Source organism: Gymnoscopelus microlampas, assembly GCF_963454915.1.
Source record: "Gymnoscopelus microlampas genome assembly, chromosome: 16".
Taxonomy (NCBI): Eukaryota; Metazoa; Chordata; class Actinopteri; order Myctophiformes; family Myctophidae; genus Gymnoscopelus; species Gymnoscopelus microlampas.
Window position 1 is genome coordinate 28,214,616 of NC_139953.1, and position 14,973 is coordinate 28,229,588.

Below are 14,973 nucleotides of genomic sequence, written 5' to 3' on the forward strand. Positions count from 1 at the left end.
ATCGGTTGCCCTACCTTTAATATCCACAAATGTAATGTGCTCTCACACAAAATAAATACCCTGGGTATACCCTGTCCCTGAGTAAAGATTGACTGTCCCTTATCCAAAGCCTGGAAGAAGTCAATTATGCTTTCTTTTGTCTCTTCCAAAAACTCCTGTGACAAGAATCCACAATCCCAGTCAATTCTTAGTCTATAGTATTCAGCTATGTTTTCTTTAAAAGGATCCCTGGCTGATGAGACAAATATGCCTTAATACATTATAATTGCCCTCTATAACTAAAATGTAAAATTAAAAACACCTTAAAACGTGTATTAATTTTATAAATAGTTCATCTTTTACTCAAGGGGGATAATGCCTGTTGCAAGTTGATGTCATTTGTCCATGTGTGGTCCAGCCCTGAGGGATGTCTTAATAAAAAAACGTAATATTTCATAAGGTTAATATGAGCATCAAAATAATATTTTAAATACATATTTATTACACATGCATTCCATAGGGTTTGACCACACATGGACAAATCACATCAACTTGCGACAGGCGCTGTCCCCCATGAGTAAAAGATGAACGATGTATAAAATATATATAATATTTAAGGTGTTTTAAACATGTTATTAGTTAGAGGGCAATAATAATGTATTGAGGTATATTTGGCATATTAGCCAGGGATGCTTTTAATTATGTGCAGAAATAAAACTTTTCCCTGCAGTAAAATATGCCAAGAGAGACCTGCTTTTCCTGACCCCTCTGACTTGGAAAATCTGGGGGGAAAGAGAGGGCTTTCTGGTCCTGATGATAGTGACGATGGTACTGGATGTCCAGAGTAGAGCAGTCCTGATGATATAACCCATTATGCCATTAGCCATGGACAGGCTCCAATATGTGCAAAACTCGGCTATTCTAACCCACATCAACCCCTGTAAGCACATCACCCCCACCATTATCCACTGGCGTCAAGTTAATTCTCCTCCCCACCTACAAATCTCTCCATGCCCTTGCCCCCCCCAGTACCTATTTTATGTCCTAAGTTATGGTACTGTACGTCCGGAGCAGAGCGGTCCTGATAGAACGCACAAAGTCCTCATTGCTAGTGCCCCACACGCAGAAACAAATTGTTACTTGTGTGCACAAGCACACATAACATTCTTTTATCAATAAGCTAACCATTTTATTTATGTTTTTCCCCCCACAACAGCAGGTTTAAATTATTTTTGTCCCAAGGCAGCCAGCCAGTGATAACTCATGTAGTTCTCTAAAATCGCCACAAGATGGAGATATTCACTGTGAATAAACTAAGTAATTCATACTAGACAAAACAACTCTCTGAACCAACAAAATGACCCCAGAAGTGGTTTAAAGTGAAATTCCATTTTAATGATGAAAGTGCTGTAAATCTCTGCACCATTTCTTGGCAAGGAATCATATTCCACCTCCCTCTGAACAATAGTAGTGTCTGATAATTGACCATAATGTAGTGCTTTAAAGCCTTGCTGTTGGTTGAATAAAGCTACCGTAAATGTTACTTGATAAATCAAATAACTTAACAGAAAATGATAAGTAGGCCAAATATTAGTTTGGCCTACAATTACATGCGAGACTGTGCAGCACCCAAACAGCTCTCACATGTGCAGCACCCAAACAGCTCTCACATCTACCATTTTACAATTGAGACTTACCAGGTTGTGTCAGATAAAAAAAAAAATATCAAGACCAATGACACAAAACCTTTATAAAGTCAAATTAAGCATGAACCACACAGATTAACTACTCATGTGCATTTAATCGCAAGTTACAAGTCATAAACAATCACAGTAATGAAAGAACAGCAGAGGGGATCTCACATGGCCCATTATTTGATCCTATTGCCAACAGCAAACCAGCTGACAAAGCGTGGCCTAGAACTCATCATCTTCCTCCTCATCTCCGACACTGTCTGCGCCCACCTCTTCGTAGTCCTTCTCCAGGGCAGCCATGTCCTCTCTAGCCTCAGAGAACTCCCCCTCTTCCATCCCCTCGCCGACATACCAGTGGACAAAGGCCCTTTTGGCATACATCAGGTCAAACTTGTGGTCAAGACGAGCCCAGGCCTCAGCGATGGCTGTGGTGTTGCTGAGCATGCACACAGCCCTCTGGACCTTGGCCAGGTCTCCTCCAGGAACCACTGTGGGAGGCTGGTAGTTGATGCCCACCTTGAAGCCTGTGGGGCACCAGTCTACAAACTGGATGCTGCGTTTGGTCTTGATTGCGGCAATGGCAGAGTTGACATCTTTGGGCACCACATCGCCACGATAAAGCAGACAGCAGGCCATGTATTTACCATGACGGGGGTCACACTTCACCATCTGATTGGCCGGCTCAAAGCAGGAGTTGGTAATCTGGGCAACAGACAGCTGCTCATGATAGGCCTTCTCAGCAGAGATGACTGGGGCATAGGTGGTCAGAGGGAAGTGGATACGAGGGTAAGGCACCAAGTTGGTCTGGAACTCCGTCAGGTCAACGTTCAGGGCTCCGTCAAAGCGAAGGGAGGCGGTGATTGAAGACACAATTTGACTGATGAGCCGGTTGAGGTTGGTGTAGGATGGCCTCTCGACGTCAAGGTTCCTGCGGCAGATGTCAAAGATGGCCTCGTTGTCTACCATGAAGGCACAGTCTGAGTGTTCCAGGGTGGTGTGGGTGGTCAGGATAGAATTGTAGGGCTCCACTACAGCTGTGGACACCTGGGGAGCCGGGTAGACGGCAAACTCAAGTTTGGACTTCTTCCCATAGTCAACAGACAGCCTCTCCATCAGCAGGGAAGCAAAACCAGAGCCGGTGCCTCCACCAAAGCTGTGGAAGATGAGAAAACCCTGGAGGCCTGTGCACTGATCAGACTGGGGAAAAACAAAACACAAGTTTTAGTCTTTAGTCAGTTAAAGCTGTATGTAAGCAGTTTACTAAGAAGAATAAAGTCATTAAGGCCCTCACCAACTTCCGAAGTCTCTCCAGGACCAGGTCAATGACCTCCTTGCCGATGGTGTAGTGTCCTCGGGCATAGTTATTGGCTGCATCCTCCTTTCCTGTGATCATCTGTTCAGGGTGGAACAGCTGGCGGTATGTTCCTGTACGGATCTCATCTGTGAATGGAAGGTTTTAAAGGAAATGGTTGACTATCATTAGTACTTTTTTATATTTTCATTAAAAGTTGCAAGGGATTGGTAAATGGTTCAACTGACCAATGACAGTAGGTTCCAGGTCAACAAAGACAGCTCTGGGGACGTGCTTTCCTGCTCCAGTCTCACTGAAGAAGGTGTTGAAGGAGTCACCACCTACACCAATAGTCTTATCACTGGGCATCTGTCCGTCAGGCTGGATACCATGCTCCAGACAGTACAGCTCCCAGCAAGAATTACCAATCTGGACTCCGGCTTGGCCAACATGAATTGAAATACACTCACGCTGCATAGGAAGAAAGGGGGTGTAAGTGTGTTAAATCAATGCACCAAGAATGAGAATTTTGAACTTATGGCAAGAGGACATTTTATCTACAGGGCAGGCTCCCTGGGGAAGAAAAGCAGTTTGTGGAAATCCAGCCTGCCAATTCCAGTTCCAGCAGCTTTTTGCCTAAAGCCCAAGGCCTAACCTCCACCAGAACAGGTAGGAGGGGATCCAGTTTTATCCCTCTGGTCACATTGAATTAAATGCATGCATTTTCTTTTTAGGGAAATGTAGCCCGTTTATCAATTTAAGAACTTAACTAAAATCTGCCTTAACCACATTGACCATGGCATTCCCATTTTGGGCACAAACATTTTTTAGCAGAGCTACAAAGCACATGTATTAAGCCATTTTGACCTACTTGGCAACATGTCACAGGTGTAAGCAATGCTACTTATTAACTAGTAGTGTAAATTATGTTACATAACTATTCCACAGTGGAATGCTATATGGAAGCATTTGAAAATTGTGGGAAGCTACAGTCTAGCTCGTCAGACTACCAGTGGTTTAAAGTATCTATGTACAATTTTCTCATTTGAAAATAGCAGATCTACAAGCTCTCATTGTGAGCTTGTAGATCTGCTATTTTCAAAAGACTTTTACACATTTTAAAACTTGTGAAATGGGACAGTCTGTATAATGAGTACTTTCTACTATTCCTAATTCCGGACTTTGCTTGTAACAGTATTTCTACATTGATCCTTTTACTTAAGGAAAACATGGGAGTACTTTGTCCACCACTGCCAGTGACATAGCACAATAGCAGCAGCACCCACCACACCCTGCCTGACGTCTCCCGTGTGACCTGATTCCTGAACACATGTACCATTGGTAGGCTAACACACGAGGTAAAATAAAGTTATAGGCCCACAACCACAACCATTTATGTCAATATGGCTGCTGTGTTTGGCCGCTATCCTGGGATCTCATTGGGGGTTTGAAAATGTTGTCATAAATAATACCCCTCTACAACAGAGGAAAGAACTGGATGGTTCTAATACTTCACACATTAACCAGTTAGTTTAGATAGACACGCATGACGTGGATCATCAGTTTTGGACATCATCCATGATCCCCTCGTCTCGCGTAGACAGCAGTGTTGCCATGTCGGCTTGTTATAAGCGACCTTTTGGGATTATTTTACTGTAAAGTTGCTTGTAAAAATTGTTAGTTGCAGGTTGCGTTTTTTTGGGGAGGGGTGGGGGGCGGGCTGGTTTATAACGTAGTGCATTAGCTTATAGCATGCTTCCAAATTTTTAAATATTTTTTTAACCAGTGGTTCTCAAATATATTTTTGGTGCATATAGAGAGCATTTGCTAGAATGTTTAAAAAATATTCCAAAAATTCCACATTTTATTTCTAGAGTTTAAAAAAAAAAAAATCTACAAGCTTATTTCTCTCACAAAATATGGCAACACTTGTGGCCAGACAAAGAGACAACTATTCCGCTATCTCCGAATGCGGAAGCATTTGACAACAGTCTGGCTCACGAGAGATTTTTTTTTTCATCCCAACATCATACATTTAACGGTCAGCGGCCACTTACCATTTTGACAGTTTGTCCTTCCGAGTGTTAATACCGGAAAAGAAGTAGTGCTAGTTTTTCGCTTGAGATGGACAACTTTCTTCCTTCTGACGACCGCTTCTAGCTTTATAATGTCACTCCCTCTTCTTTATAGGACATGTATTCCTGCAGCCGATTGGTTGAGACGTGGACCGGGTTGGTCTCTTCTCTCGCGAGTAGCCTCCCTCCCTTTCAAAATGCCTCCGTCATGCATAGTTGTCTGCAGCGTGATTTAGTAAAATCTCCTTTCAAAGGCTCTGATTGTCCTGCAACGTAGGACCAGTGGTGGAAAGAAGTACTACCTTTTTTACTTGAGTAAATGTATCAATACTGCAATGTAGAAAATACTCTGTTACAAGTAAAAGAGTAAGGATTCAAGGATTTGTATGACTATTGGTAGGGCATTCCACATTTTTGTGGCATAGCAGTAGAACGAACGTAATCCCTTGTGACTAGCCAAATCTGTGTTGAACTTGATTTGTAGTCGAATTCCCTCTGGTGTTGTGATTGTGAACCTCATTGACGTTTTTGAAGTAGTTTGACAGGTACATGGGTGTCTTTGTGGTGATGTGTCTTGTAGACCAGGCCCATTGCAAGTTGCTGTACTCTGTCCTCTGCCTAGCTCTGGTCCATAGTGTTCTTCTTCTAACGCTATGAACCAGAGCTATCCTCTACCCTGAGCCATCCCACCCTAGCAAAGTGAGCACTGAGCAGGGGTTAAATGAGTTGTAGATGTAAGCTTAAAGACGCACTGAAGTGACATTTTCGGTCATTTTATTTTGAAGGTTCAGCCTGTGATTGTGAACCTCATTGACGTTTTTGAAGTAGTTTGACAGGTACATGGGTGTCTTTGTGGTGATGTGTCTTGTAGACCAGGCCCATTGCAAGTTGCTGTACTCTGTCCTCTGCCTAGCTCTGGTCCATAGTGTTCTCCTTCTAACGCTATGAACCAGAGCTATCCTCTACCCTGAGCCATCCCACCCTAGCAAAGTGAGCACTGAGCAGGGGTTAAATGAGTTGTAGATGTAAGCTGTAGCCAAATCTACAAAGTAACTAGTAACAACTAGTTTTCAAATAATTGTAGTGGATAAAAGCACAATATTTGCCTCTGAGATGTAGTGGAGTAGAAGTAAAATTATAGAAAATTGGAAATACTCCAGTAAAGTAAAATACCTCAAAATTGTACTTAGTAAGTACAGTACTTGAGTAAATATACTGAGGCGTAAGTGAGTTATAATATATCGGGTGAAGTAGAAAGAAACCAAACGCTTTTTAAATTCAAGGTTGATATGAAGTCTGATGTGCAGCTGTATTGTCTTACTTAGTGGCTCAAAATTTGGTCAAAGTGAACTTCAATCTCTGTTGAGGCTTAACTAATGGAGCAAATTGAGGAAAAGAAAAAAAAATTACAAGGTGTAAAAGTCTTGGCTTTCCTAATTATTGCCTATTTCAGCTGATAAGAAAATAAGAAACTTGAAAAGTGTGCTCCTCAGAGCGCAGGTCTCCGCCAGGCTGGGTTGCCTACAAGGCCAAGGCTTATACTGGACTAGTCAGATAAACATAGTGGTCACAGTCACGGAGCTTATAACACTTAGAACATTATTTTGTGATCAATAGGCTACAGTGGAAATAAAACTGCTCAACAGGATAGTGTCAGGTAGTTTTTGGAGCTGTCTTTTTAGTCTCTGAAGATTAGACAGATATAATATAATCAGACAGATAGATAAAGCTATCTTTATATTTTTTCCCCAAAATTAAACAGCCTGATCCCAGTTGTAATGATTACATCACTGAAGATAAGATTGTGAAGGCAACCCCTATGATGGGATTCATTTTGTACAATGCCTGAATTCTTAAACTAACACTAGAGGGCACTGGTATCAAAAAGGCTTTGAGTTGACCCATTTGAGTTACATTAGAGGAATACATTTGTATCAATTTGCAACAAAACTAAACATTACCATCCTCCTGTATTTAATATGGCTGAAGATCTTGTTCTCTGAAAAATGGCAAAAAAAAGTTAAAAAGTCAGCTATCCCACCTTTTTATCTATGATGTAGAGATTATATTATATTCATGTTATAACAACCTTGGCATGCTAAGCATATTTCATGATGTGAGGTTTGAATCAGGACATACTCTTTTTGTCATTAGAAAATAAATTTTAATCTATGCAGAGTAACAAAGACATATATGTAGGTACAGTTCCAAAGTAGACATTGAAATACTGCTCGGCTGATAAGATTTCTGCTTACTTTTCACAGCTGTTTGACAGCGCAATATTGATGACAGAAAGACCTTAGAAGTTAGTTAAAAAGAAATCACATCAAGTGATTAACGGGCATTTCATACACGTTTATGTGTTATCATATATAAAGCAGTATAAAACAAATACAATAATGGACAGATGACAAGGCAAAAAAGAACGCGACTGTAAACATTTTGTATATATATGTGCTTTTTATGACGCCAGCGTCACCACAGATCGGGTCAACCGGTAACTGCCATCGTCAAGGCAGGGTATAAAAATCAACGTTATAAAAAACAAGAACAAAAAACAGTTGAATACACATCATTTGCGTTGTGAGACGCGACCGTTCGATTAAGCATGAATTAGCCTGTGTGGGCCTCTGCCTCAAAACAACGCCACACTACCTTCTTGGGGCTTGTGCGACAGAGAGCGCCATATTGGTGTGTATCCACAATGTTGGTTCCAGTCGTACGCTATCTTTCCCATCAGTCCCTTTATGGAAAGATGGTTGCAGTAACAAGGAGGCACAGTGGGTGTCACAACAAAAACAACACTTAATGCAGAGATGAAACTGGATTTCCTTTCCCCCCCAGTCTTCCCATGAATAGAGCCAGCTCATATAGCAATACTGAGAAAGCCCTAAAACAACCCTACGTCTTTGGGCAGAGAGTCTCCGAAAGTCTCCAGCTCAGAGCTCAAGTGCTTATGTAGAAGAACGTATTGCCAGTTATTTCTTTTTCTTAAAAAATGGCTGCCATGATGGTGCAACTTTGGATTCCTGCTTTGGACTCCTGGTTTGGTGGTTTCACTTGCTGTCGGTAGCTAAATGCTCCAGCAGTGGGTTGGCCTCGCCCTCGGGAGTCTTGACGCTGTCTGTCCTCACGATGCAGGTGGGCCGATGGAGGTTGAGCATAACCATGAGCTGTTGTCTCTCCAGCCGCAGCTCCTCAATCTGGGCCTTCAGCTCTGAATTCACCATTTCCAGACGCTCCGATTCCTGGACAGAGAGATGTATTCGTAGGAGGTGAATATACAAAGTACAATCCTGAGGGTTAGTGCACTCCTAAACTGTTCCACTTTTACTGTAGTGGAACAGTTCAGGCCAATGCCATTGAAAAAGACTGTACTACTGGATACTGTGCTGTACATGTTATTTGGCACAGGTAACCACATGAAAGCAAATATAGCTTTCCCACGGGACAGGCTGTACCGTTGCAGGTAGCTTGTAAATGTGCAATTTGATCTCTAATGCATTGGTTCTCAAAGTGGGGTCCGGGGACCCCCAGGGGTACTTGAGGGGGTTCCAGGGGGTCCCTAGCTAAATGATGGATAGGAACCAAATGGACCCTTATTGGTCTGTAACTCTGAGAGTGTACAAATGGAACCAAATGGACACGTCATTACACTCTCAGAGTTAAATTAACATTGATTTTACAATATGAATTGGGGTCCCAGAGATAGAAATGCCATTAAATGGGGGTCCGTAGCCTAATGCATGTTAAACTGGGGGTCCTTGAAATTAAAATGGTTGAGAATCACTGCTAGAGCCGTACAAAATCGTATCTTATATGGGGGGTCCCTGGCTTATCTTTTCAAATGGGGGTCCACGGGCTAATAAGTGTCAATTTGGGGGTCCTTGACATGAAAAAGTTTGAGAACCACTGCTCTAATATATTTGTTGCGCTAACTCATTTGTCAGTTTGCTGATTCATCCACACTAAGAGGATAGTGTAATTGTTTTTCTTGAAACGCATGTTATAATTCTGCTACAGAAGACAGTTGTGAAAGGTGTGCAGTTATCCTATTGAATTCTAAGTTGCTTAAGAACTCTCTCCCTAAATACATATGGTCCTGTCTCGGCCCTGGTCTTGTGTGTTCACGTCCATCTGTGTTTGTTGTGTTTCTGTTTGTCTGTTGATTACTTATTTATTTGTTACACTGTGCTGCTGTAACGCCACAATTTCCCTTTGGGGATTAATAAAGTATATCTCATCTCATTCTCAGCGTTAAACTAACTCTCTGGATTTTACTGTGTAGAGGTGAAAATACAGAGCTGCATTTTCCAACTACAACATTTTTGTAGAAGATTATAACCATTACCTGGTGGAATAGGGAAAGTCAAATGTCATTTGATTGCATCTATCTAATAGGCCAAGCTTGTTTTGGGGGAGAGCCTTGTCCAACATCTGCTCTCCTGTACATCTGTATCCTCTGGCATCGGGTGAACTCACCCTTTGAAGGAAGTCAGTCCTTTCCTTCTTCTTGTTTCGGCACCGCGCTGCTGCCACTTTGTTTTTCTCTCTCCTTCGTTTCCGCCTATCATCATCCTCATCCATCTGCAGTGAGAAAGTACAATTGAGATGTCATGGCGCATTTTCACCAACAACAACAACAGACAGATAGATAGATAAAGCGATCATAATTTAATAGATAGATAAAGCTATCTTTATATTTGGTTTCCAAAATTAAACAGCCTGATCCCGTTGTAATGATTACATCGCTGAGGATACGATTGTGAAGGCAACTCCTAGTAATGATGGGATTCATTTTGTACAATGACTTAATTCTTAAACTAACACTAGAGGGCACTGATATCAAAAACGCTTTGAGTTGAGTTACATTAGAAGAATACATTTTTTTCAATTTGCAACAAAACTAAACACTACCATCCTGTATTTAATATGGCCATTTCAAATGGCTCATCACTAATTCAAGTAATTCAAGCTGTTCATGAAGTTTGCAACTTCATTGCAGCTTCAAGAACAGCTTGCAACTTCATGTTGAGACAAATGGTGTGATTGCCCATTTTGCCTTGACTAGAATTACTACAGTAACTATCAGAAAACAAAAAATAAGGAATAGAAACAAATTGCATCTCTTCAGAAAAGGCTTTATGAGCACTAAGCAGCTTAATAAGCCCACAATTTCATTGTGCGACAAAGTGAAATTGGCCTATCTCCTCCACTATTGTCACTATTTATTCTTTTTTTTTTTGGGGGGGGGGGGGTAAAATAAAGAATACAAAGCTTTGAGATTTTTAATAGTTTAGAAAAATACAGAAAACGCCAAGGTTAGTGTGGTTGATTCATCACTCTTCCTCCTTTTCCACCTCCGACTTGAAATGCATTTGCGTACTCGACCGCACAGAGCTAAATCGTTTCTATAAATAGATAGCGTGGATTACAACACAGCCACCATTCCTCTTTCCTCATCCACTCCCTCTCTCCTGTAACACCTCTTCTTCCTCCTCCTCCTCACCTCTGTCTTGATGGCCAGTGGCCTCTTCCCCAGTCTCCCCAGGAAGTGCAGTGGGGAGAGCATGGTGCCCAGCTGGCGGAAGTCAGCCAGTCTCAGTTGGTCAGTGAGCGTGGTGGCTGAGATGCCCGCCAGCGGGCCCAGGCCGGGCAGGGAGCCCGCTGCCAGTGAAGGGTCAGGAATCTGTCCCGGCATCATGTCCAACCCGGCCGCCACCGCCGCTGTTGTGGAGAGACAGATTGTGATGTTCAGACAAGAGGAACGCTGATGGTACAAATACATCATCAGTGGTACAGTAGGCTATACAGTGTTGATTTTGATTCATTTTGATCTAGTTTTAGTCATAGTCTTTTGAATAATTTATTTTGGCGGGCTTTGATGGCGTCGTAATGCCTGACTTTACACTTGGTTGTATGCTGAAAATAGCCGATCTACAAGCTCACAACGCATCGCAGCACGATACGTTGTGAGCTTGTAGCTTGAGCGCAACAGCAGAAAACTTCTTTGTCGTATTTCATCTTTTCATGTCTTTTCGTAAATGAACGCATTTTCTTTTTACTTTGTTGTATGACAGAGTCTCGCAAAATAAGTTAAAATAGCCCATCTACAAGTCTGTGGTTTTTTATATAAATATTTAACCAATGAAAAGCATTAACAAGAGCTTGTGACTAAATAACTACATTGGATCCATTGTAACACTGGTTATTTTTTCCATTTCCTGAAAAGTAAGCTTTGGACATAGAGACAAGGTTTCCGCCCAACAGCAGCGATAAGTACACTTTGTGCAATGGCCTTGCAGAGGGAATTTCCATGCCATAGGAATCTCCATTGTATGGTATATAGATTTATATTCCACTTAGTCTCGCAGTACCAAAACAAATAGATATATATCTAATGTCTGGTGCACAGAAATTGAAAAGTGGTGAAGGACCTAAGACGAAAAAAAAGAAAAATGCATGACATGCATATACTGTAGTGTATAAAGTGACCAAAGACAGACCTCCTTAGAGCAATAACGGACCAACTGTGGACTTTGGCTTGTCTGAGACTTTCTCTGACAAAACCTGGACATGCCAACTTGCATATCAATATAATTAACTATTAAAGAAATATCGATAATTGATAATTTAGAAAATAATCCATTAGTAATCAAGCCATATTCTGGTCATGTCATTATAGGCAAAAAATAAAATAGTGACCACAGGTTGTACTCATCATTTCTTGGACTCATTAGCATAGTACCAGTCACAGTAATAATGCCTTTCATGAGCTATCGTAACGCTAAACTGTAAGATCTGTCTTCAACAGGGGGTCCGGGACCCCTTGGGGGTCCTCAGAGTTACTACAGGGGGGCCGCCAAATCTTTGTGTGAAAGGACCCCCCTCCCATTCTGGGAAGAACATGTGCCGAAAATAGCAGATCTACTAGCCAACAACAACAAAAAGAGCAGACAAAGTATTCAGGGTTAAATGTCTGAAAATACACATTAGCATAAATCCAACATATTAATAGAAAAGATAATGTGTAAACAAATAAACAAAGAATATTAATTTTCACAACACTGATAAGTACTGTCAAACAAGTCTATGAATGACTGAAATGTTGAAGATCCCTGCTCTACTCCAAATCTCTTCCCCGAAAATAGCTGATCTACAAGCTCACGACGCGTTGTGAGCTTATAGATCAGCTATTGTCAGTGAATGTTCGCCTATTTTTTCTTAATGTTCGCCTATTAAGACAGGACTAGAATAGGGATGCTAGGGATCATGTGGTTACTTTAGCTCTGACTGTACAAATGGATTAATTACTGAGGATTTTACGTGGACCGTAATCAAATTTGTGACTGATCCATGTCATTCACCATCAGGCTGAATACATTGCTGTTGTCCACCAGTATTGCCATGTCTGCTTATTATGAGCAACTTTGGGCTTGTTTTTCTGTAAAGTTCCTTGAAAATATTGGTAGTTTCAGGTTGCCTTTTTTTTCAGCTTGTTTCTGAAGTGTAGTTGCTTATTTGGACTTGTTTCTTAATGTTGCCAGTAGTTCTCAAACATTTTCATGTCAAGGTTCCCCAAATTAATATTTGTCCACGGACCCCATCTGAAAATATTTTGTGCCAGGGACCCCCTACCAGATTTGTCACTTTTTTCCAAGATTAAAAAAATAAATAGCAGATGTATGGTTAAAGCACTAGTCGATTCTTTTGGGCTTGTTTTCATAGAGCTGTTTGCTTATTTCTCTCGCAAAATCTGGCAACACTGTTGTCCACATCAACACATTTAACAAATGCACCTGGGGTGAAAACCCTTCCTGCACCAAGATCTACTGTTCTACATCTCTTCATTGTGACCTTGACCTGTTCTACCCAAATGTTAATCATGTTATCGTGCTATTTATCAAACAAACACAAACAAACAGGAACAATAACAGTCCCCTGCCACACATTGTTGTGGGCAGGGTAATAATTTCATAGCTACTATTGTGTCCAAGATTCAAAAATGCAAGTTTTGATAGATGTGATATTTGTCCAGTTGGCAACCAATGGCAAAACAAACTTCTCTGTGTTTACACCCACTCACACTTCTCTTGACTTGCAATGGGAACGATCTAGAATCCTTGTACAGTATGAAGCATGGTCAAATTGATGCCCATTCATATTTTACTGCATACCTGTTAATCAGTTACAATGGATATTTGTCATCTGACATACTTTGTCACATTTTCGCATTTGTCACAGTTTTGTGTGGCAAAAATAGCAAAGGTACAAGCTCACAACACATCTTATCAAGGCACATTGTGAGCTTGGAGATCTGCTATTTTTGCAATTCTCAAACTTGTTGACAATTTATTCGCCTATGATGACATGCCAGGTTAATTTACTATCTATCCGCGTACAAGTCAAATAAAGACATCAAAAGCAGCTAAATGCTACATACAGTGGATGAGACTCATGTATTCCACCACCGCCCTCTTTCAACAATTTTGGGCAATTTAAAAGGTTTGTTTGACCACAGTACGTTTTAATGTAATCAGGGAGGAATGAAGGAGAGCGAGAGGAGAGAAAAAAAAGGAGAGCTTGTGCAGGCCCAGAGGAAGTGGCTGGAGAATTAAGACGTCTCTCTAATTACTGTAAGACCAAGACTTGGAAATCTTCTGATGGCCAAATAAAAAACAAATGTTACAGATGGAAACAGTGCAACTTGAGCCGTCTCTGCCCTGCCCCATCTCTGTGATCTGGGAGGAGAGGCACACAAGAGACCACTGGATTTCACCAAAGTCACAGTTTACTTGCGAGCTACCGTAGTAGATCTGCAATTTTAGCTATTTTGGAAGATTATTACAAGTTTCTGAAAATGTTTTGAAATATTTTGTCAATATTTCGGCTGTAATGACATGGCTAAAACAGCGACACCAAGTTGAAAGTTGAAAGATATGAGATAATCTGCCTATACGTATACAGGATACGCTGAACTGTAATATCTCAGAAAAGTCGCACAACAACATGATTATCTACAACTTTTGTCTACCAAGGAAATGTCACATACTACTGGGAAAAACTTTCAAAAATGTTTTCAGGATGGAGCATAAAAAGCCTCCAGTCTAAAAAATATCTACTTAAAGGACCACTTCATCCATTTTTATACTAATGCTCATTATAAGATGGCACCATTTCTGTCTATTTGGTCTGTGTCTCAGAGGAGGGCTGTGAACAGTTCAGAAACCTGCCTACCAGTGACATTATCGGTAGGCAGGTTTGATCATTTCAAACAAGATTTCAACCTTTTCCCCCCTTTTTTTTGTAATTAATTCAAGAGCATAGAATCAGAAGACATTGCTCTTGCATACAAATAAAAAAGAGGAAAAAGTTGAAATTACCTAACCGGCCTACCGATGATGTCACTGGTAGACAGGTTTCTGAACTGTCTACAGCCCTCCTCTGAGACACACAGTGAGTAAACAGCAATGGTGCCATCTTATAATGAGTGAGGACCAATTATATGAAGATGCGTTGAAAATGGGTGGCGTGGTCCTTTAAAGGAACGCTATTATGCTGTCGATGTGTATTTCTGTTCATTGTTGATGATTATCAATCTATAGAAATGATATTTACATTACAACCCAATGAACCCGTACCGAGAAAATTCCCCTTTCTGTATGTTTACCCCAGCGACATCACTGGGGTACTTTTCAGCACAGCTTCAGCAGCATTTCAGAAACACAAAGACTGCTCAGTGTTATGGCTGCTGATGGAACTTTAGTCCTACGGCAAATATGTAGAAGTAAAGTATGTTATACATTTTGAGTGTCCCTACTCCCTTTAACTAATTATTTTTTTATACAGTAGAGCAGATGGATTTCTGTAAATGATGCCAATTCATATTCCCCCCCCTAGAGTATTTATTCAGGAACACTGCAAACACTACAGG

General features: G+C 41.0%; 2 protein-coding genes across 3 annotated transcripts in view; both read right to left on the minus strand.

Moving 5' to 3' along the window:
* Positions 1–1,760: 1,760 nt before the first annotated feature.
* Positions 1,761–5,165, minus strand: LOC311062617 (tubulin alpha chain-like; the record flags this gene model as incomplete). 2 transcript variants are annotated; one of them, XM_084081792.1, is made up of 4 exons in its annotated part: positions 1,761–2,870; positions 2,965–3,113; positions 3,213–3,435; positions 5,022–5,165. In XM_084081792.1, 4 exons carry the CDS (start codon positions 5,022–5,024, stop codon positions 1,896–1,898), a joined length of 1,350 nt encoding a protein of 449 aa, XP_083937918.1. In that variant the 3' UTR covers positions 1,761–1,895. The 2 variants fall into 2 exon arrangements, with proteins under 2 accessions (XP_083937918.1, XP_083937917.1); XM_084081791.1 differs by lacking the exon at positions 5,022–5,165 and having other exon boundaries at positions 3,213–3,441.
* Positions 5,166–7,186: 2,021 nt separating this feature from the next.
* Positions 7,187–14,973, minus strand: part of LOC311063484 (jun dimerization protein 2-like) — an 18,271-nt gene continuing 10,484 nt past the window's right edge. The window contains exons 3-5 of the mRNA XM_084082958.1: positions 10,549–10,766; positions 9,522–9,626; positions 7,187–8,287 (exon numbers count right to left, since the gene is read on the minus strand). Coding sequence (XP_083939084.1) covers positions 8,096–8,287; positions 9,522–9,626; positions 10,549–10,743 — 492 coding nt within the window. The 5' untranslated portion in view covers positions 10,744–10,766 and the 3' untranslated portion in view covers positions 7,187–8,095. The remainder of the gene's footprint in view (positions 8,288–9,521; positions 9,627–10,548; positions 10,767–14,973) is intronic.